The following is a 22199-nucleotide window of genomic DNA, read 5'->3' on the forward strand; positions in this document are numbered from 1 at the left end:
GTGGAATTGATGGATTTGTGAATGAGGAAGAGTATATGACATTCCTATATTTTAACAACCCTCTCCAGGGTGTGCAGATGCATTAGTTTGGGGTCTATGCCATCGTCGTTCTGCAATAATGTCATGGAATCCACAATACAGGACGGGTTCAGGATGTCATCATCCAATCATGATGGTGCTTCTATAGTTAGTATCCCTCCCAATTCACCAGGTAATACATTAGTTGGCCCCATTGCCAAGAATGAATGAGAGAATACATCCAATAGATCAGGGGTGTCCAAACTCGGTCTTGGAGGGCCAGTGTCCTAGAGAATTTAACCACTAGCCTAATTAAACACACCTGAACCAGCTAATTATGCTCTTACTAGATGTACTAGAAACTTCCTGACAGGTGCGTTGAAGCAAGTTGGAGTTAAACTCAGCAGGACATCGGGCCTCCAGGACCAAGTTTGGACTCCCTTGCAATTGATCATCTGACCATCAACCTCCATGGGAGGTGGAGGTGCCATGTTGTCTGACATTCTCAAGTCCTTAGGACGAACTGGTTTCAGCAAAACGAATTTTAGAAGAAATGCTGTAGTTAGTGGGGAGTCATTTAATGAGCTGGGCCTGGTACCAGGGTCTGTGTTTTTTTTGCTGGGAAGAAGGAGCCAAAGGTCACAGGCAGAGAGCCAAACCTTTTGTCCTAGCTAGGGATAGGATGACATTCTTGGTCAGCTTGTAACTTTTGGTGGTAAATGTCCATATGCACATTGACATGAGCCATTTTCCAGGCTTGATTGGCGAGTCATATCCTGTGGTTGTTTGCTGGAAGTTATGAGCATTCACGAGACCAGGCAAAAAGAATCCCAGAGACACATTGGACCATCATTTGCACAGTATCCCAGACATGAGGGGGACAATGATGTTGAGCAGGCCACAGAGAGTCTTCCATACCTGGAATATGAATTGAGGTCAGACCCGATGTCTCCAGGAAGACCAAAAAACGCTTTTAGTAGAAGGAGCCTTGAAAAATCAGCAAGTAACAAGAGGAATGGTGGTATTACTTTGTGAAGAAGGTAAATTGCGCAGAAAGTCAAATCCCAGGTGGAATCAAGGGCAGAAGTTGTAGTAGTTCACCTTGGGCACATGCAGTACAATTCTTAATGTAAGAGGTGATGTCTCTTGACAAAGAACTGGTTTGTTCTGTTCTCCTCTGGATGCCCAGAACAGAAGGAACAAATGTCTTATCCATTGGGCATTGAATAGGAGCAGCTTTTTTTTCTTGCTTGAGCCTGGCTGAATCCCACATTCAATTCCACTAAAAAGGAGCATGCAGAAGAAGAGACAGTATGAAGCATGAGGAATTTTCCTGTTGGTACAAAGGTACAGGAGCTGTCACTGGGGCAATACTTTTTCAAAAGATACATATTTGTACCCAAAGAGTCCACAGTGTTACCTCAAAGGTGCATTTCAGTTCCCAAATGTGCCTAAAAAGTACCTTTGAGGTACCATTATGGACTATTGAGGGTCAAATATGTATCTTTAGAAAAGGTACTGCCCCAGTGACTGATCCTGTACCTTTTTTTCTGAGAGTGCAGAGGTGTATAGTCTATAGTGTATCCGTTTCTTGGAACCAGGATGGTATGCTACAGTCTGCTGGAACTAAAAAAGAATAGGACCTAGCGTGATTGGCAGTGGTTGATCCTCTTGGCCCACTGAATATATTCATAGTTACAGTGATCTTTGAATACCAGAAACTGACTTTGCCAGAAGTTTGGTAAAGAATTTGGCCTCATTTACCTGTTCAAAAGCTGGGACCAGGGCCATAAGAACTTGACGTTGTTCATATCAAACCCACAGTAGTTAATACATTGTCTGAAAGTTTTCTTAAGCAAAGCCATCTACTTCCCCAGTTGCTTCAGGTTTTTACTTTAAGGATGAAATGAAAGCACTGTGATGGACCGTTCTTTAATGATTTGTTCATTTTGAAAAAATGTTTATGTCTGAATGACGAGAATGATGGTCCGCTCAGGGAGTGATACAAGTGGGGTAGAAGATCAGTTAATTTTTTGAGTCTTCTATCGGTTTGAGTCATTCATTCATCACGTGAAAGACAGAAGCCAGTCATTTGCAGTCAAAGCCAGAAAAAGATTTGATCCATTCATCTCTCAAGTCCTGGGTTTTATTCGTTTGTTCTTCACATGAAAGACATAAGCCAATCATATCTAGTCAGAGGGCAAAAAAGATTTGACCCATTTATCTCTTCCATGGTTTTGAGTCATCTCTTTACACAGTGTCACATGATGAATGAACGACTTCGTAACCTGAATACTCAATATCTGAAATAATTATGGGTCCTTTCAGCTCAGACTGTGTGCATCAGTTAAGCTTACATGGGACTGTCTGATGACTCAAATTTGCAGATATGTCAGAAGAGGTGAGCTGAGCTAATCATAGACAAAAGACCCAGGTAAACAATGAATGATTATTTTCTCTTTCTTATAGCATTCTAGTTATGGCTTGTTTGTAGTGTGATCAATGTTTGGGCTAGTTGTAGATTAATTTGGAAGCAACTTGTAACATTTGAATAGAATTTTGGCAAATTGACCAAAATGAACAAGACTCAAAGGTCAGAGTCAATAAAGTGATCTGAACTTCCAATCACTATACAGCACTCTCTGACTAAAGGTGCATTAGGTGTGAATGAGTCCTAATGGTTATTACACTGACTTGCAATCTAGGTAGCAGTTTTGATTGCCAGTACCAGCAGGACACTTCAGTTCTCTTGAGGTACCAAGCTATTGAACAGGTACATGAAGCCTGATACAAGGCCTAATTGCTCCTCAGGTACTGCAGCAAATGAACTCTGTTATGGGTGTATGTGTGTGCACTTGGATAGGTAAAATGCAGAACACAAATTCTACTAACCATGCACAACCCCTCTTAGGTTCAGTGGGCGACCATATGAGAGCTGACGATTGCAAGCTGCCAGTACTTGGCTGTAACTCACTTGTACCAAAAAAAGGCCAAGCATACCTTGGAAACGAAGTAACAAAAATCCAAACAAAAAAGCTGAACAATGAAAAGACAACAGAAGCAATGAAACTCAAATGTTAGCTACGTGTATGCCCCTACACTTTAAAAAAATCTTGCTTAGATTTTGTTGCGCATTCAAATGAGCCTTTTCTACACCGCCAACCTGATTTCACCAAGCAGCACATGCTCCTGGATTAACATCCATGTTGACCCTGGAACAACATTACAATCAGCCAATCAGAATTAATGCTTATGCTTAGGTTTATGCACTTCTACATGACTGTTATACATCTGTTATTCCCTTCTGATTTTGGGAATAATTTACAGTTATGGTTGGGTTTAGGGGTAGGGAATAGGTGTGGATTACATTTTCAAACAAAAATGATTTTCAAGTATCAACATAGATGCTAATCCAGGATCACATCGTACTTGGCAAAATCATGATGTGCTTTTCTACACACTCAGAAATAAAGGTGCACATTGGTACCTTAAAGGAACATTTTTGTACCTTAAGGGTACACTTTTAAACCTTTAAGGGCATGTTTCCACTGACGGTCATGGGTCAGCTTTATCAGGCTTGCGTTTCCACTGCCAAAATGGTAACGTCTACTAAATGGTAACGATGCCTACTGTAACATCTGAAATTATTTAAAATAAATAAACGAATGCAACATTTATGAACACATACATTCCCTTACAGTCTCCGATAGGTTACCAATTACAGAAAAACTACACACAGCATACGTTTAGTCCTTATTAGGGCTCAAAAACAATGTGCAACATATAGCCGACAGTAAACGCAAACCTCTCATCTGTATCTTCATCCTTCACCAGCACATGTAGCCTCTGTTAGAAAGTAATTCCGTCATTCCGAGTTCATAATAGTTCAAAAGGTGATGATAACAGTTAAACATGGCAGTTTGTTCATGGTTTAGGTTGCTGAGAGAATCATTTGCTCCTTTTTTTTCCGGCTTCTCCTTCTCGCTTCACTCTCGTGTTTGTCCATTTCTGAAAGGATCGGATGTTGGAAGCACTTCAGTAATCAAGCGCACGTTATTATCATCAGCTCAAGAAGTTCATTATTTCAAAAACAAAACCAGGACATGGCAGATTTTGTTCTTCTTAGCTTTGTGGCTGTTTATCAAGACAACGACAATGTTTGTTTGAGCTCGGGTCGACCATGGCTCGTTATTATATGTATAGATTATTACTGTGTAATGTCTCGGCTGTGTATTTAAAAATGGCAATTCCTATGTTTTCATTCTCCAGCTTGTGTATGCGCTAGTGATGTTTCTCTGTAAACCAATAGCATTTAGCTGCGTGTCTAGCTCCGCCTTAAACTTTTATCTCCGCCTGTAAACTTTTGTCATGCTAGGGGAAACATCCATACACACTCATTCACACACATACACTATGGACAAATTAGCCTACCCAATTCACATGTCTTTGGACAAGTGGGGGAAACCGGAGCACCCAGAGAAAGCCTACGTCAACACGGGGAGTACATGCAAACTCCACACGGAAACGCCAACTGACCCAGCCGAGGCTCGAACCAGCGACCTTCTTGCTGTGAGGCAAACGTGCTACCCACCGTGCCACCGTGTAGCCCACATTTGTACTTTTTAGGTATAAATATGTACCTTTAAGGTATAAATGTGGACCTGATAGGTATAAAAGTGTACCATCCCAAGGACAGCTTTTGTACGTTTATTTCTTAGTGTAGTCATCTCAACTTACAATAATCAGAATAAAATATTAAGTTAAACTATGTATAACTTCATTAAAAATGTTGAAAGATGATTAACTTATTAAAAAGTATACTAAAGTCACTTAAAAACATTTGTTTTCATGACTTTTTGTCATTTCATATCCTACAAAAATACCGATTACATGACATCATTTATGTAGGTAGGTGAGTAAATAAAACTGAAATTAAGTGTGAACTGTTGATCCAGTGGTGACAGTTTTGCATTGTGTCTGTGAATTGACAGTAACTTCTTTATCTTAGGCTGTGCCAGTCTCTAAACATAATTATGAAACAGCATTATGCACACAGTGTGATAACGGTTCCCCTAAAGCTGACACATCTCTTTAACCACATCTCACATCTCTAAGGTTCATTCTTCAGCAAATTCTAACAATGTTTATGTATTATTTCAGATTTTTTTTTTTAAAGAATGTTGAACATGATCAATAATACATGTGATCCAGTGCAAGTTTGAGCCTACGCCATTTGCAGATTCTATTTCCTTCTATTTATTCTCCCTTTCTAAAAAATAAGCAAATAAGGCCAAACGTAGTCGAATACGTATAATATTCTTATGACATCAATAAATGCTCTTTCTGGTTCTCTAGGAGTACACAATTGACATCTTCTTCGCCCAGACGTGGTATGACAGACGGTTGAAGTTCAACAGTACCATGAAGGTTCTACGCCTCAACAGCAACATGGTTGGAAAAATCTGGATTCCTGACACATTTTTCCGCAATTCTAAAAAGGCAGACGCCCATTGGATCACCACACCCAATAGGATGCTTCGGATATGGAATGACGGGCGTATACTGTACACTTTAAGGTAAATACTCTTTTTTTTTTTGAAGGGTTTTTTCGTCATACGTTACTTGAGCATACCCGGATAGCAAGCAAAGGCTAACAATGCTAAGCTACTGCTAATAAATGCTAATTTATAATGCCTTACCATGTATTGAAGTAAGGTTATGAAATAGTGTTGGTTTAAAATCACGTTTGCGTCCTTGTTTTATCGAGTAACTGGTGAAAAACACATTAAATATGTCACTACTTTTTAATTTGTGTTTTTTATACTACCACAACTTTTTCTGATTTGTGGTTTTTTCCTTTAAAAAAGTATATCTGAAATTGATTTTCAGATGGGACCATAGTTTTCACCACCTCAAAGCTTTCACAGAGGATTTTAAAGTCTTTGAAGGAAAAAAAAAGCAATGATTTTGTTGAATGGAATGTGTCCTCTCACGCTGGGTAGTTTCTGTAGAGATTGCTTAAACAGTGGGATGAGAAGATACCTCAGAACGTGACTTTTTTTTGTAAATAAGAACCCGTGCAACCTTGAGGCTCTGTCTGTGTCAGAGTCGTACATGTACGACTGAATGGTGATCCTCTCTCTCCTTCTCCGTCTGCCTGTCAGACTCTGTAGCAAACGCAGAGCGGGTGAGCTCATGGCCCCGCCCCCTTGTTACGTTGGCAGGAAGCCGAAACTAATTTACATGTAAAGCAACACACCCATAAATCAGCGAGCTGTGGACACGCCCCCAACATGACACTTTTTAACACATTATAATAAAAAAATCTGAATTGTGTTTTGAACTGAACCTAAACTGGCACACTCAGAAGAGCCATAATATTAATATTAAATCATAAAAAAGAGGTAAACTATGTGCCCTTTAAAGTGATATTTTGTGTGGGTTGGTGATTTAAATTACACTACAAATACCTTGTAATAAACTGCCAGCACATTTTATGTTAACTTTTATGTTGACTTTTTTTAGGCAGTCTGTGTTTTGATTTCAGTTGTTCAACATTTATGTTCAATAAATGATCATAGAAACATAAATGACAGATACATACACTACCTGACAAAAGACTTGTCGTCGATCCCAGATGTAAGAGCAACAAATAATAACTTGACTTCTAGTTGATCATTTGGAAAAGTAGTAGAAGGTCGATTTTTCTTATTAATCATCTGTTGAGCTGCATCCCAATCATCACAAATACTGGAGAAGACCTACTGAAACCTGCATAGACTTAAGATTCTTATAGAAATCAGTCAAGTTTGGTGAAGGAAAAATCATGGTTTGGGGTTATATTCAGTATGGGGGTGTAGGAGAGGCCTGCAGAATGCATGGCAACACCAACAGCCAGTATCAAGACATGCTGCCCAATACATTACAAACCACAGGAGAGGGCAAATTCTTCAGCAGGATAGCGCTCCTTCTCATACTTCAGCCTCCACATCAAAGCTCCTGAAAGCAAAGAAGGTCAAAGCGCTTCAGGATTGGCCAGCCCAATCAACAGATATGAACATTATTGAGCATGTCTGTGGTAAGATGAAGGAGGAGGCATTGAAGATGAATCCAAAGAATCTTGATGAACTCTGGGAGTCCTGCAAGAACGCTTTCTTTACCATTCCAGATTATTACTTACTTGAGTCATTGCAGAGATGTATGGATACAGTCCTCCAAGCTCATGGGAGTCACACACAATATTCTTTATTTTTTCCCACTGCACCCTGACTTTATATTGTATACTGTACATTATTTTGTCTCAGCAAAGTCAGACCTTACTGTCCTAATTAAATAATTAAAAATCAAGGCATGATCATATTTTATTTTACTAAAATAAGTGTAATCTAGAGGCCTTTGCCTTTCAAATAAGCCACTTCTAATTCCAAATGATCAACTAGAAGTCAAGTTATTATTTGTTGTTCATAGAAACTTGGATAGGCCACGAGACTGCAGTCAGGTAGTGTATATTACACCGGTGCCGGAATAGGAATGGATAAATTTGCAGTTGCTTAAAGGTTTATTCCACTGTGGCGACCCCTGATAAATAAAGGACTAAGCCGAAGGACAGTGAGGGAATAAGAAGCGATTGATACAACTCATGCAGCCTAGTTCAAACAGGCTTTGGATATGTATTGCAATACTATCACATGATGCATATAACACACCAGGTGAAAAGAGAGTATTGAAAGCTTTGAGACTTTGCACACCGGACAAGCACACAAAAAAAAGACCATTTTTAGAATGTAAAACAATGCAGATGATGGTTTGTGGCACGTTGGGAATCAAACAGTGTCCTGATTGGCTAAAATGTAAGGGAAATCGGTGACCATTTGCTTCTCATTTGCTTGATTTTTGTCTTAAATACAGTGATCACAGAATCGAGATCACTATACCTAGTTGATATTGTATCAGTGTCACCTTGCTATCTGGGTAACATCTGTAAAATACTTAACAAACCATCTTGGAATTAACTTGTTTAGCTGATTCCTCATGCAACACTAGTCTGATCACTTTACCATTCATCCAATTATCACAATTATGAAGCATGTCTGCCGTTAATAGTGTTTGCTGCCAAAACTTGTTGGCATGTTTTGTCAGTTATTTCATTATTCCAGCACCGACGATTAAACAGGAAATGTGGGTTATGCTAATGAAATGGCTTCCATGGAGACAATTTAATTAAAGGAATTTCTGTCTGCAGGTTGACCATTGACGCAGAGTGCCAGCTTAAACTGAATAACTTTCCAATGGATGAGCATTCGTGTCCTCTCGAGTTCTCCAGTTGTAAGTCTCCAATTCCATTCTTTATTTCTATAGCGCGTTTACAATGTAAATGGTGTCAAAGCAGCTTAGCATAGAAGTTGTAGTAAATTGAAAATGTGCAGTCCAGTTTTCAGAGTTCAGTTCAGTGTGGTTTAATTTTCACTGCTGAAAGTCCAAACTCTGAAGAGAAATCTCCAGCATTTTCATATTTCTCTCATGCCTGGGAAAGAATTGAAATTGCTATTAAAGAGATTTCACTTCTATTTTATCTTTTGACTATTAGGAGGGTTGGATTATTATAGTTTATTATGTTATTATGGCAGTGATGAAGCAGAATGGGACAGTCTAATGGGACAGCATCATCTGCGGTTTCAGCAGTACAAAGGAAAATCTGTTATATGCTAATGGTTCTTGTAGATGGTTATCAGTAGGAAGAAGACTGTGTTCTTTGTGTCTCCTTGTGCTTTGGAAATACTTCTTTCTTAACACATATTGACAGTGAATGAATGTTTTTGCAAAGAAGGAAAGTGGACCAAACAATAAACCTTTCAGGGAACAATGTCCAGTTAAAGTCAGAATTGTTAGCCCTCCTGTAGATATTTATTTTAAAGGAAAGAAGAAAGAAGATCAACGCTTTTCTAAACATAATAGTTTTAGTTTTAATTAAAGCTGCAAGCAGCGATGACAGGAATGGAAAGCACCGACCTCGCGCCTGGGCTCACCACCACCCAGTGGACTTAGAATGACCGAAAACAATGGACGATAATAATTATAGCTCATGGATAGGGCTGCATGATTAATCGAAAAAAAGATCACGATCTCGATTTGACCCTACACACGATCTTACTTCAGCTTTTCTACGATTCAGCCAATTATATTTTCAAGGTCAGGAGAGAAGTAAGGCAAATGGCATTAAAATTTGCTTTGTTAAACATTCAAATGGCGTTAAAAGTGTCACATGCTGTATTTATGAGGTATAATTCACCCAAAAATGTCATTTCTGTCACACGTGAGCTGACCGTCAGCTGTTTGTTTACTCACGAGAACCAGTGTTGCCAGATGTAGCTGACTGTTTCCAGCCTAAAACCCGCTGAAAACTAAAAGACACCGCCCAACAATCTGTAGTCTCGTTGGGAGATCACAACTGTTGTAAGCGTTTGTATGTGGAGAACGGGGGCTATGGCATCTCTTTAGGGGATCATAACAGGTTTATAAGTGAAGACCGGGGCTGGCGGGCCGTTACAAAACTGCCCATATTTACACTACCTGCCTATGTCAGTTTTTACCCGCAAAAATAAATTCAAAACCGCCCAATCTGGCAACATTGCCGAAAACGCGCGCGTGTCCGTCTATGACGCCTACTTAAGTGAACAGAACCTGCATAGTCTTTGGATAACAGATAATGAGGTTGTAAATAACGTTAAGTTTGTTGCACAGAGCGATCGTTTGAGGATCGTGCGGGAGGTAGGTCATGCAAGTACTTCTCGCATACTGTTTTTCGAATTCTACGAATTCGGACACTACTCAGCTCGCATACTGATTTTAGCATACTATATAATATTGAAGTATGTGATTTTGGACGCAGCCCTATATCAAACATAAACCTATATAAAAGAAGAGGATTAAGAAGAAGAAGAAGAAGAAGAAGAAGAAGAAAAAGAAGAAATGGAGCAATTACAATTGGGCCTCGCATCACCGTTGACAGTGCTTGATATAATAAAAATTCTAGGAGGAGTTTGTTACAGTGTAAAACATGTAATTTCCTGTTGCCAGCAGGTGGCGCTATGACTATAACTGGATATTGGCATGTAAATATGTTCAGGTTAGGACTCTTATCAAACGTGTGGCTTTTGAGGTAGATTGGACAATGCATGCTTGAGTTATACAACTTCCTGTTTCGTGGCGAAACATCAAAGTTTGAGGGGCCGCCACGGACACGCCCTGTGACGAAATCTTTAGATCTTCGCAATTTAACATCGGCAAGGCCTCTAGTTATCAATACCCAATTTTGGTGTTGATTTGATCAAATCCCTAGAAGACGTTTGTTAAAGTACAACGCCTGGAAATGGCAAAAACTGCACTATTTTGGCAGGGGAAGTTAAAAATAAGGTTTCAGATTTTAATCCAAGAGACTTTTTCACAAGTATTGACATGTTCAATGTGTGTGCTAACTTCGCTATTTCTTTGTGAAATGTAGCTTGTGGGCTACTTTGTCAAATGTGTATAGGTGGCGCTGTCGAGCCACTTTGCCACACCCTCCTCTGAAACCTAGGCTGCGTCTGAAACTGCCTACTACTCAGTAGGTACTGCATTTGAATTGAAATGTACTACACGGCTGTTAGAAAAGTACGTTCTATACAGTATGAATGTGAGCAGTATGAATGGAACTCGGATGTACTACATCCGCCGTTTTGTCATGATCACGTGACCTACCCGAGTCAGCTGCTTCGCTTTAATCCCATTCATGAATTCTCTCACAGACCATCATGGGATAACGATACATACAATGCGCACTTCAGAATCTCGCCGGAAGTAGTAGGTCATGCAAGTACTTCTTGCATACTGTTTTTCGAATTCTACGAATTCAGACAAACTACTCAGCTCGCATATTGATTTTAGCATACTATATAGTATTGAAGTATGTGATTTTGGCAGCCTGATCTCACGAGAAAACATAAGTATTTTACACTTTGACAGTTTAGTGGCTAATTCGTACGAATTCGTACGCGTTCAGTCGTACGAAATTGTACGATTTTAAAAAGGAGGCGTGGCACCTAACCCCACCCCTAAACCCAACCGTCATTGGCGGATGAGCAAATCGTACTAAATTGTATGAATTAGATCGTACGAATTCGTACGAATTAGCCACTAAATCAAAAAGTTACGAATTGCCGTGAGATTGTGTTGGATTTTGGACGCAGCCCTATATCACACATAAACCCATATCATAGAAGAGGATTAAGAAGATTAAGAAGAAGAAGAAGAAGAAGAAGAAGAAGAAGAAGAAAAAGAAGAAATGGAGCAATTAGAATAGGGCCTCGCACCACCGTTGACAGTGCTCGGTTTCTAATAACTAATTTCTAATAACTGATTTCTTTTACGTCTTTTTAGTTGGTGCAGCAGGGAGGTTCCAAATCAATATGATCCAGAGCCATTTTCACAGCTGTGTTTTCCCGTCTCAGGAATGGAAGCAGCTGGTAGTGAGAGGATTGTTTAGACCAGGGGTCACCAAACTTGTTCCTGGAGGGCCGGTGTCCTGCAGATTTTAGCTCCAACCCTAATCAAACACACCTGAACAAGCCAATCAAGGTCTTGCTAGGTATACTTGAAACATCCAGGCAGGTGTGTTGTAGCAAGTTGGAGCTAAACCCTGCAGGGACACTGGCCCTCCAGGACCGAGATTGGTGACCCCTGGTTTAGACGATAATTCCCCTCTTGTTGGTAGAGTTGTATTCCAGAAAGTTTGTAGATTCGATGTTGATTTTCAAGCTATGTCGTTTGAGCACTGTGCTGGTAGGCTCAAGTTAAAATTAGAGTATAAAATATATAAGCAAGAGTTCGAGGAGTGGAGCAGTAGGAAAAGACGTCCAAACAGTAGCAAAGCAGGAGGCTAGATTTCTGGAGATCACAAATTATGTAGCCAGAGGTTCGCATGGCTGCATGTCGTCTTTAAAACGAATGGTACGATACAGTATGACACCAATCCGTTTTGAGCTTACCAGCTGACTGCTTACCTCCGTGTGGACGGCTTTTCTGCTGTTACTAGTTTGTCCAGTAGCTCGCCGCATTTGTCAGCGGAATTAAAATTCAGAGAGGAGTTGACCATGATGACGGGGTTCGAGTCTGACAAAGAACGGTTCCAGAAAGGGAGTAAGACAAAAACAGAAGCCAAACAAAATAAAACAAACAAGTAAAAACAACAGGGTGAGAATGTGGTCAAATCTGAAAACGTGCTAAAAATCAGACTGCCATGAGGGCTTTTGTTTTTCTGGATTGCTTTTTAAAACAGTCGGTTGGATTTAGGGAAGTGGGGGGGCAGGTCAATCTGTGCTTTTGAAAACACTATTGGTTGAGTTTAGAGAAGGAGGAGGGTAGATCAGTCGATTGGCCAGTCAGTCAGTCAGTCAGTCAGTCAGTCAGTTGACAGCGGCCTCTGGTGGATTTACGCAAGAACAGCAGGTGTAAATGGCACTTGCGAGAGAAATTGGATATCTCAAAAAGCGCACACATCGGCCTCTGGTGGTTTCGCGAAAACAAAAAATGCAAAAGAACGTACCTCCTGTGACGTGTTTGCCGCTCTCCAGAAATGTATACAGCGATACGTTTTCAGAATGAGCCAGGGTTGCAGGTATTCATTAATTTGTGAAATCTGGTTACATAGATTTTCATCAAATTGTGTGCGTCTCTCAAGGCAGTTATGTGAAACAGAGATTTTGTCTTTTTTTCGTCTTTGCGGAAATATTATGGCTCTGCTTCTGGGTATTGGGTTGCATAATCATGCAGAACTAGTTTGAAGTGATGCTCCCATGCTGACCACTCTAACAGAGTTATGAGGTCCATACTAATTCACTTGAAGGGGACCTTGATCAAAGGGAGAGGACGTGATTGCACTTTTAGCAGCCTGCAGCCTCACACCTCTATTTTCTTCCCCTAAAAAGCTTCAGCATATGCAGTTGAAGTCCTTCCGTTGATTCACCCTTATGTGAATTATATATATTTTTTTGTTAATTTCAAATATTTCCCAAACAATGTTTAACAAAGCAAATTTTAACAGTGATTCCTATAACATTTTTTCTTCTGGAGAAAGTCTTGTTAAATGTTATTTATTTTGTTTTATAAAGAAAACATTTTTAAACCATTTCAAGGTCAATATTATTTAAAGGGCACCTATTTTACCCCTTTTTACCCCCTTTTTTTATTTAAGATTTTTAAGAAGTCTCCAGAATGTGTCTGTAAAGTTACAGCTCAAAACAACCATCAGATTATTTATTTGGGATTTTTTCTATGAACACAATGTAGCTGTTTTTGTTGCCTGTGCCTTTAATGCAAATGAGCTGGTTCTCCCCGCCCACCATTCCCACATGCGCGTGTGTCAGAGCTGCAGCAATTGCTCACTCTAGGGCAGGCATGTCCAAACTTGTTCCTGGAGGGCTGGTGTCCTGCTGAGTTTAGCTCTAACTTGCTTCAAAACACCTGTAGGAAGTTTCTAGTATATCTACTAAGAGCTTGATTAGCTGGTTCAGGTGTGTTTGATTAGGGTTGGAGCTAAACTCTCCAGGACATAGGCCCTCCAGGACTGAGTTTGGACACCACTGCTCTAGGGTATATGCCGAGCTAGTGTTGTTCCCATACTGATAAACTTCCGGTGACCGGTTATTGAGTTTTTTCCATTTTATACGGTTGCTTTTACAGCATCGATGTTGTAATGTAATTAAAATACAATCAGTTTAATAGACTTTGGCATTCATTTAGTTGCTCAAGCGTAAAACGAAACAAAAATCCGTTTACTCGCACTCGCCTGTCAGAATCGGCAGGCAAGCGCAGAAGCTCTATTGAATATAATGGGGTCAAATAAATGCTCATATTATGAACACATGGCGGGGGAAAATGTAATTTAATGCAGTGCTTCTTGTACAATCTGAGACCCGCTTTATATCGGATATCACTCAGCCAGTGGAGATCGCTGATTTTGAAAGAAAACAGACCTTAAACGGGCAGATTTTTCAATTGCAAATAGTTCACCGGAAGCTCTTAACCCAGGTTACTGGCAAATTAAAAGTCCTATTAGCATGCTTCGGCATACACCCTATTCCTCTGACAGATATAGCTTCTCCTGCTGCGTCTCACACATAATCAGCACAGTGATAGACAAGAATGAAGCAGATCTTCTTACTACAGTAAGAACTTTACCATCGGTTGTTTGATATATTTGTTGATGTTGAGTTGATGAGTCACACACAATGTAGTTACAAAGTTTGCGCATATGCACACACACACACATGTTTAGATTTGCAATGTTTTTGCATGGCAAATTTGACTGGATATTCACTGCTGTATAAATATTTTTCATGTTAATGTTCAAAATAAACCTGATCCACAAACTGGGATTGAAGCATCTTTTATAATTGTACTGGCACTATGCGGCTGTGGTGATGAATTACAGCGATTTTACGGTCTTTATTACAAACATGCACTGCTTTAAGAGCTTTTTAACCATGTAAAACTCATTCTTGAGGTGCAGATGATCACAGAGAGCTGAACAGATCTTTTAATCCCAGTTGCTTTGTGCAAGTCCTGTCTTGTGGATATGATTATACACGTTACTATGGAGACATGTTATTATGTGGCTGTCAATCAATACGGTTGGGCAGGGAAACCGCATTCCTATGCCACGTTGTGGTCGGCCTCAAAATGGGAGAGATTTGAATCTTAGTTTTAACGTCAGAAATTTAAAAAGAAAAGAGACTTATTGTGTTAATATCACCCTAATATGACTGGACCTGCACACAGTTTTGTCCAAACTAGAGCTGAAGATCTTTGCCCGAACACAAAGGAACCGACGGGATCTGACGGGTTCGGGTGGGTTTGGGCTTAATTTCTACCATTTTAGACAGGTTCGGTCTGAGCTCGGGCTTGCACAGTAAATGAACAGTCATGTGATGCATTTCGATTAGCGTGAGAAAGTAATCAAATCGTTTGTTACAACATTAAAATCCATCCCTGCAAAGGTGAAACAAATGATGACGGAGAAGTCAAAAAGAGCTAATTTTGACTGCGGTCAGGCCAGCCGCCAGTTCAAAAAGAACGGTCATTCTAGCCATCAAGGTAGACTATTTTGGCAGTCACTCATACACTGCGTATTACGGTAGAGCGATAAACAGCAATGTACAGCATGTACAGAAAGCTGACAGGGAAGATGACGACGTCACTCGCTACATTGAAAGCGCTGTCATGGAAAGTGAAATGGATGTTCCTGGCTGGTGAAAAATTAACAAACAATACTGCCCAAAACTTAAAATTAGCCAGATCCGTACTATGCATCCCAGCCTGTAGCAACAGCAGTGAAAGGGTGCTCAGTGCTGCGCAGTGAGCGCAGGACTGCCTAATCTTGGTGAGTAAAGGACTTTCAAATAATAACTAAATATTAATGAAATCATAAATGCATAATGTAGGCAGAGTATATAGGCTAATGTTGGCATTATTCATTTAATATACAGCTTCACCGTCGCTTTAAGGCCGGATTGTGAAGAATAGTGGTGAAACAAATACTGCAGAGTCTTTATCTTTCATTATTGCCAAATGCCTGTCATAATTTAGGATTTATTTTAATTAATATTTTAATTTGTTAGGAAAGACTTAATGTTATTGGGGGCCAATTTAAGGCTAAGTGTATGTACCTAGGCCTATTTAGACTGCTGAGATATTACTATGTTACAGAGTACTTATTTAATTTCTTTATCTTTCATTATTGCCAAATACCTGTCATAATTTAGGATTTATTTTAATTAATATTTTAATTTGTTAGGAAAGACTTAATGTTATTGGGGGCCAATTTAAGGCTAAGTGTATGTACCTAGGCCTATTTAGAGTGCTGAGATATTACTATGTTACAGAGTACTTATTTTATTTCTTTGTTCCAACTTCTAAGTGGCCTATATCCTACATTTGTTCTAAATATATTATGTTAAAACATGTATAAACGACTCATTCTTTAAAAAATGCAAAAGAGTTTTGTGGATGTGCACATTTGAATAATGTCTGGCTATAAACGGGTTCGAGCTTTTAAAAAGCTGTCAATTCAAATGTACTTGTCGGGCCGAATTCTGTTGGGCTCGGGCCCCGTCGGGCCTAACTTATAGCCCGATTACACCTCTAGTCCAAACAGCTTCCAAAAGTTGATTTTTATCAAAGATCCCCCTAAAGCAAAATATATATGAGCAATTCCGTGCAAATGTCAACCTTGCCATGAAAAAAATTAAGTTTTCACCAAAATGCGGAAACCGTTTCTGGGTTTTTTGGGTAAGCAAGTGTTTTACAGTACTTTAGAAATACTCAAAAATGCATCTGTCAATGTTTTCAAACAATTATATTTGATTTACCAAAGTCACACAAGTGGCAATTTCCACATCTGTCACATCCATAACGGAGAGATGTCACATCCATAACGACACTTTTTCCTCATAAATAAAATATTAAATTAAATATAACCAGTCATGTTTGTTATATAGTGAGCAACTCTTCTCCTTTTGATTATCATTGTTTCTTTTGGGTTGTGCAGTTTAATTCACAGAATTTCTGCAAAGAATGTTGGTCACATCCATAACGCATCTTTATTTTCCTCAATTAAAATACAAAACATGTTTACAGATTGATATTTTTCTGGTCCCGTAAATCTGTGGTCAGTTGTTCTGGAAAATATAAACAAAAGTTTCAATATAATGCTAAGGTATACTTTCTATGCAAATTCATGTTTTGAGTTTTTACTGCAAAGTCACATCCCAACCCAGGCTCATTCCGAGAACGTAATCCCGGGGACGTTTCTGGAGACCGCGAAATACGTCCCGGGAGGTACGCATTTGTGCAGTTTTTGTTTTCGCGAGTCCGCTGTGCGCGCTTTTTCCCGCGCCGTTCTCGCGTAAACCCGCTGGAGGCCGCTGTCGAACGACCTTCCGCCCGTCTGCCTGTCTTCACGACGGAATGATTGACCGTGCGACCGGCCAATCGGCTGACCCACCCTCCTCCGTCCCCAAACCCAACCAACGACGGTTCACAAAAGCCGTCCAGAAAAAGAAAAGCCCTCGTCCGGTTTTTACCACGTTTTCGGATTTTGACCACATTCTCACCCTGTGACGAACTTGTTCGCTTCATTTTTTGGATTTTGTTTTTGTTTTCTTACCTGATTCCTGGAACCGCTCTTCCCCAGGCTCGAACCCGGTCGTCGTCGTCGTGGTCAGCCCCTCTCTGCGCCTCGAGTACACGAAGAGCTAACCGGACAAACTGGTTGCAGCGGGAAAGCCCTCCACACGGAGGCGAGCGGCCGGCTGGCCGGCCGGCGAGCGCCGAAGGGAACGGCGTCACACCGCCCCGCAGCGTTCGCTTAAAAAAATGAATGCAGCCGCACGGTACCCCCGGCTACGTATTTCGCGGTCTCCAGAAACGTCCCCGGGACTACGTTCTCAGAATGAGCCTGGGTTGTCACATCCATAACGCTGGAATTGCTCATATATAACAAACCATCATTATACAATGACTTGCCTAATTACCCTAACCTGCCTAGTTAACCTAATTAACCAAGTCTATATATGTCACTTTAAGCTGAATACAGGTATCTTCAAAGAAATATCTAGTCAAATATTATGTACTGTCATCATGACAGAGATAAAATAAGTCAATTAATATAATATAAATATAATATTCAGAAACGTGTTGAAAAGTCTTCTTTCAGTTAAACAGAAATTGTGGTAAAAATTCAGCTGTATGCTCCTTAATAAATGTTAAAACTGCTGAATTAGTCCACAAAGTTATCAGTTACCTGAGGTGAGGTTTAATCACCACTTCTCACTGGGGTTTTGACCCCTGAATTGAATCATGGAAGTCACTCGGGGTTAGGCCACATCATCCCTTTGTGCACACTTTATCCTATCCTTGAGGCAAAGGTGTCCCCAATGCATTAAGCTTTGATGAATGGAGACCCTATTGAAAGTACCCCCTTATTATTCACTGGTATTTAGCACTGTCTGGCCTGGGGTCTGTTTCCCAAACATTGGCCTAGCTCGCTGCTAAACTGCCATAGTACAATGAATTGTTGGAGAAACTTCTAAGTGGTCATGACTGTTTACTGAACTGTGTCGCACTGTTAGTTTCTTCAATGAAATTGGCTTGATACAAACAGAAACTGCACCAGTAACATGACTGAAGTATATGTAATCATGATAGTGGATTATATGTTAGGTAGCTTTATGTTTTCGACTACATATTGGTCTCATCTTTTCTCATCAAATATAATGGATCAGAGCACGCATGTTCACAGTTGCATTACAGTTTCTGTTTGTGTCAAGCTATAGGCAACAAATATTTTTCACCCTTATTTTTGTTGAAGGAATTAAAGTCGTTCACGTCACATCATGCAGGTGGTGAAATAAATGAGTTTGAGATAAAAAGCATAGACTGTAAAAGATATGGACGTAGTATCCGTGACGTCACCCATAGGTTTCTAAAGAGCGCAAATGAAGCTACAAGTGGGCGTGGCCAACTGTCGCTATTTTATTCACGCGTCATCGCACCAACCAGGGGTAACCAAAAATGGGCAAAGAGGCGGAGCGTGAGAGAAGCTACAGACGCCTGCTAGCATTTTGCTCAGATGAGTTTTCTTTGGGAGAAACGCTTAATACTTCATAACCTGCGACTCGTTTGTGTTCTGACCACATGTGCTTGGTTGTACACTATATCAATAAAGTGTTTAGACTTTTAAAAACACTTTTGTAATACATTGAGCCACTAAACATTGGTTTTATGGCGTTTTTCTACAGGAGGAAACACTAATTACTTCCAAATACTTCAGATATAGTCTGTGTTAGTAAATGCAAGGCTATTGATGAAATCCAGGCATGACACTGTATGACATTTCAGATGGCTGTTTTATATCCTACAGCTAATCAATCTGTTAGATTCTGGAGTGCTTTACAGGTCTAAAGAAAAATATAAATGATAAATTATCTTACATAAAACAAATACATTTATAGATATGGTGTATATAAGTGTATAATTTCACTCCCCTGGGAAACGGAGGCAACTTGAACAGTTTGTGAGCACAATTAAGTGCACACAGCATGCTATATCATCTGATAATTGTAAGAAATAATTCAAAAAGGCAATTAACTGTGTAAAGCCACATAAAACGACACAAAAATATGATGTATATGTCGAGTTCAGCGGCTAATCAGCCGGAATCAGCTGAGGTGAAGTGACGGCGACCAGCGAGACCTAGCTCACACAAAAAAAGTGAATGAGGAGGCATGTGGACATGAAGCATAATTTAAACCAAGTAATTTTAGCATGTCAAAGTCTAATTAATGCATATATAATGCAAAATGATGAGTGGTGAGTAATGTTGGAAAACTACTAGCCACAGTGATCAAAGAAGTTAATATCAAGAGCTGATTACAACCATGCGCTACCTGACAAGAGTCTTGTCAAATATCTAAGTTTTAAGAGCCACTTCAGAAGTGGCTTATATGAAAGGCAAATATCTCTAGCTTATGCTTATTTTACCAAAATAAAATATGATCATGCCTTGATTTTTAATTATTTTTTTAGGACAGTAAGGTCTGACTTTGCTTAGAGAAAAGTCTTGTCACTTAACAGAAATAAGGTCCAGTATAGAATATAAACAGATGATTCATCAGACCTTCTGCCACTTTTCCAGATGATTAACTAGAAGTCAAGGTATTTTTTTACTCTCACAACTGGGATCGACGACAAGTCTTTAGTCAGGTGGTGTATATGAGAAGCAGCTATCATCCTAGCATTGGGACTTCCGTATGTATAATTTGCTTTATGTACTGTATGTTGTGTTCAGAACAAACTTTAATTGTTTGTTTCTGCAGATGGCTACCCCAAGGAGGAGATTGTATACAAGTGGAAGCGCAGCTCTGTGGAAGTTGGAGATATCCGCTCCTGGCGTCTTTACCAGTTCTCTTTTGTTGGCCTGAGAAATACCTCAGAGGTTGTCAGGACTGTGTCAGGTACGGCTTTGGTTTTACTTAGCATTTCTATCCTACTGTTTGTTTGTTTTTGCTTATGTCCTAAATGTTCACGTTCCAAAATGTCTCTTTTTTGGCCTTAAAAGAACAAGTTTGATCAATCAGTATTGTTTAGCTCATGAATTTTTGGGAATATCAAATGCTGTGGCCACAAGATCATTTTGATTGAGCTAACAACGTCTTTATGTTGTAATCATGCGCAACGTGGAGTTGTAGCCTCGATATTCTATAGTATGTTGAGGGAACTGCACCATTTCTCATAGACCTGAGTTTAAAGGAACACCCCTTTTTTCAAGTGTATCTGTCTGCTGACTGCAAAACCAGGGCGTAAGATGAAGGGGCGTAACTTGTAGTAAGTTAGAGGCGTAACTTGCAGTTATCGAGATCCCATTGAACCATGTGAGAATTCACAAAGAGATGTTGTTGGCAAGATGGCGGAAATACTTAACAGAGAACATTTTCATCAAATGTTTGGAGTTTTCTCCAAATTTATCCACAACCAATACATTTCATATATTGTTATATTCATTCTTTTATGCAACTCCACTTGCTGACTTCTTCATTTGTTTTGTCATGACAGTACCTTGTGGTTGCAAATAACAGTACAATGGCAAGCGCGTCAAGTATGAAAGCCTCCTCTACTCATGATTGTACGTTTAAAAACTTGGATGGTTCGGTTTAGGTTTGGGGAAGGTGTAGACATAAATAACTGTGATGGTTGGGTTTAGGGTTGGGGTAGGTGTAGACGTTAATAACTGATGGTTGGGTTTAGGGTTGGGGTAGGTGTAGACATTAATAACTGATGGTTGGGTTTAGGGTTGGGGTAGGTGTAGACATTAATAACTGATGGTTGGGTTTAGGGTTGGGGTAGGTGTAGACATTAATAACTGATGGTTGGGTTTAGGGTTGGGGTAGGTGTAGACATTAATAACTGGTTGGGTTTAAGGTTGGGGTTAGTGTAGACATTAATAACTGTGATGGTTGGGTTTAGGTGGGTGTAGACATTAATAACTGTGATGGTTGGGTTAAGGGTTGGGGTTGGTGTAGACATTAATAACTGATGGTGGGTTTAGGTATGGGGTAGGTGTAGACGTGAATAACTGATGGTGGGTTTAGGTTTGGGGTAGGTGTAGACGTGAATAACTGATGGTTGGGTTAAGGGTTGTGGTAGGTGTAGACATTAATAACTGTGATGGTTGGGTTTAGGAAGGTGTAGACATTAATAACTGTGATGGTTTGGTTTAGGTTTGGGGTAGGTGTAGACAGTAATAACTGATGGTTGGGTTATGGGTTGTGGTAGGTATAGAAGTTAATAACTGTGATGGTTGGGTTGGGGTAGGTGTAGACATTAATAACTGTGATGGTTGGGTTTAGGGTTGGGGTAGGTGTAGACATTAATAACTGATGGTTGGGTTTAGGGTTGGGGTAGGTGTGGCGTTAACTATGATGGTTGGGTTTAGGGTTGGGGTAGGTGTGGACGTTAATAACTGATGGTTGAGTTAAGGGTTGGGGTTAATGTAGACATTAATTACTGTGATGGTTGGGTTAAGGGTTAGGGTAGGTGTAGACATTAATAACTGTGATGGTTGGGTTTAGGGTTGGGGTAGGTGTAGACGTTAATAACTGTGATGGTTTGGTTTAGGGAAGGTGTAGACATTAATAACTGTGATGGTTGGGTTTAAGGTTGTGGTAGGTATAGACGTTAATAACTGATGTACAGCGCGATTTTGCGGTCAACATAGTTTTAATATGTTTCCATAACTGTAGACAATAATAAAATACAACAGGTTACTGTGTAAGGTGTAGGTTTGGGGTTGCTGTAGGTGTAGACAATAATAAAATACAACAGGTTACTGTGTAAGGTGTAAGTTTGGGGTTGGTGTAGGTGTAGACAATAATAAAATAGTGTAAGGGGTGGGTTTAGGGTTGGGGTAGGTCTAGACATTAGTAAAACACAGGTTACTGTGTAAGGGGTAGGTTTAGGGTTGGGGTAGGTCTAGACATTAGTAAAACACAACAGGTTACTGTGTAAGGGGTAGGTTTAGGGTTGAGGTAGGTCTAGACATTAGTAAAACACAACAGGTTACTGTGTAAGGGGTAGGTTTAGGGTTGAGG

The 22199-nt window shown here is 39.9% G+C and overlaps 1 protein-coding gene across 1 annotated transcript in view; it reads left to right on the forward strand.

Moving 5' to 3' along the window:
- The window catches only part of gabrg2 (gamma-aminobutyric acid type A receptor subunit gamma2), a 111307-nt gene that overhangs the window by 31294 nt on the left and 57814 nt on the right, over positions 1 to 22199 (forward strand). The window contains exons 4-6 of the mRNA XM_056446521.1: positions 5374 to 5594; positions 8261 to 8343; positions 19929 to 20066. Coding sequence (XP_056302496.1) covers positions 5374 to 5594; positions 8261 to 8343; positions 19929 to 20066 — 442 coding nt within the window. The remainder of the gene's footprint in view (positions 1 to 5373; positions 5595 to 8260; positions 8344 to 19928; positions 20067 to 22199) is intronic.

This window comes from Danio aesculapii, chromosome 21 (assembly GCF_903798145.1).
Source record: "Danio aesculapii chromosome 21, fDanAes4.1, whole genome shotgun sequence".
Lineage (NCBI taxonomy): Eukaryota > Metazoa > Chordata > Actinopteri > Cypriniformes > Danionidae > Danio > Danio aesculapii.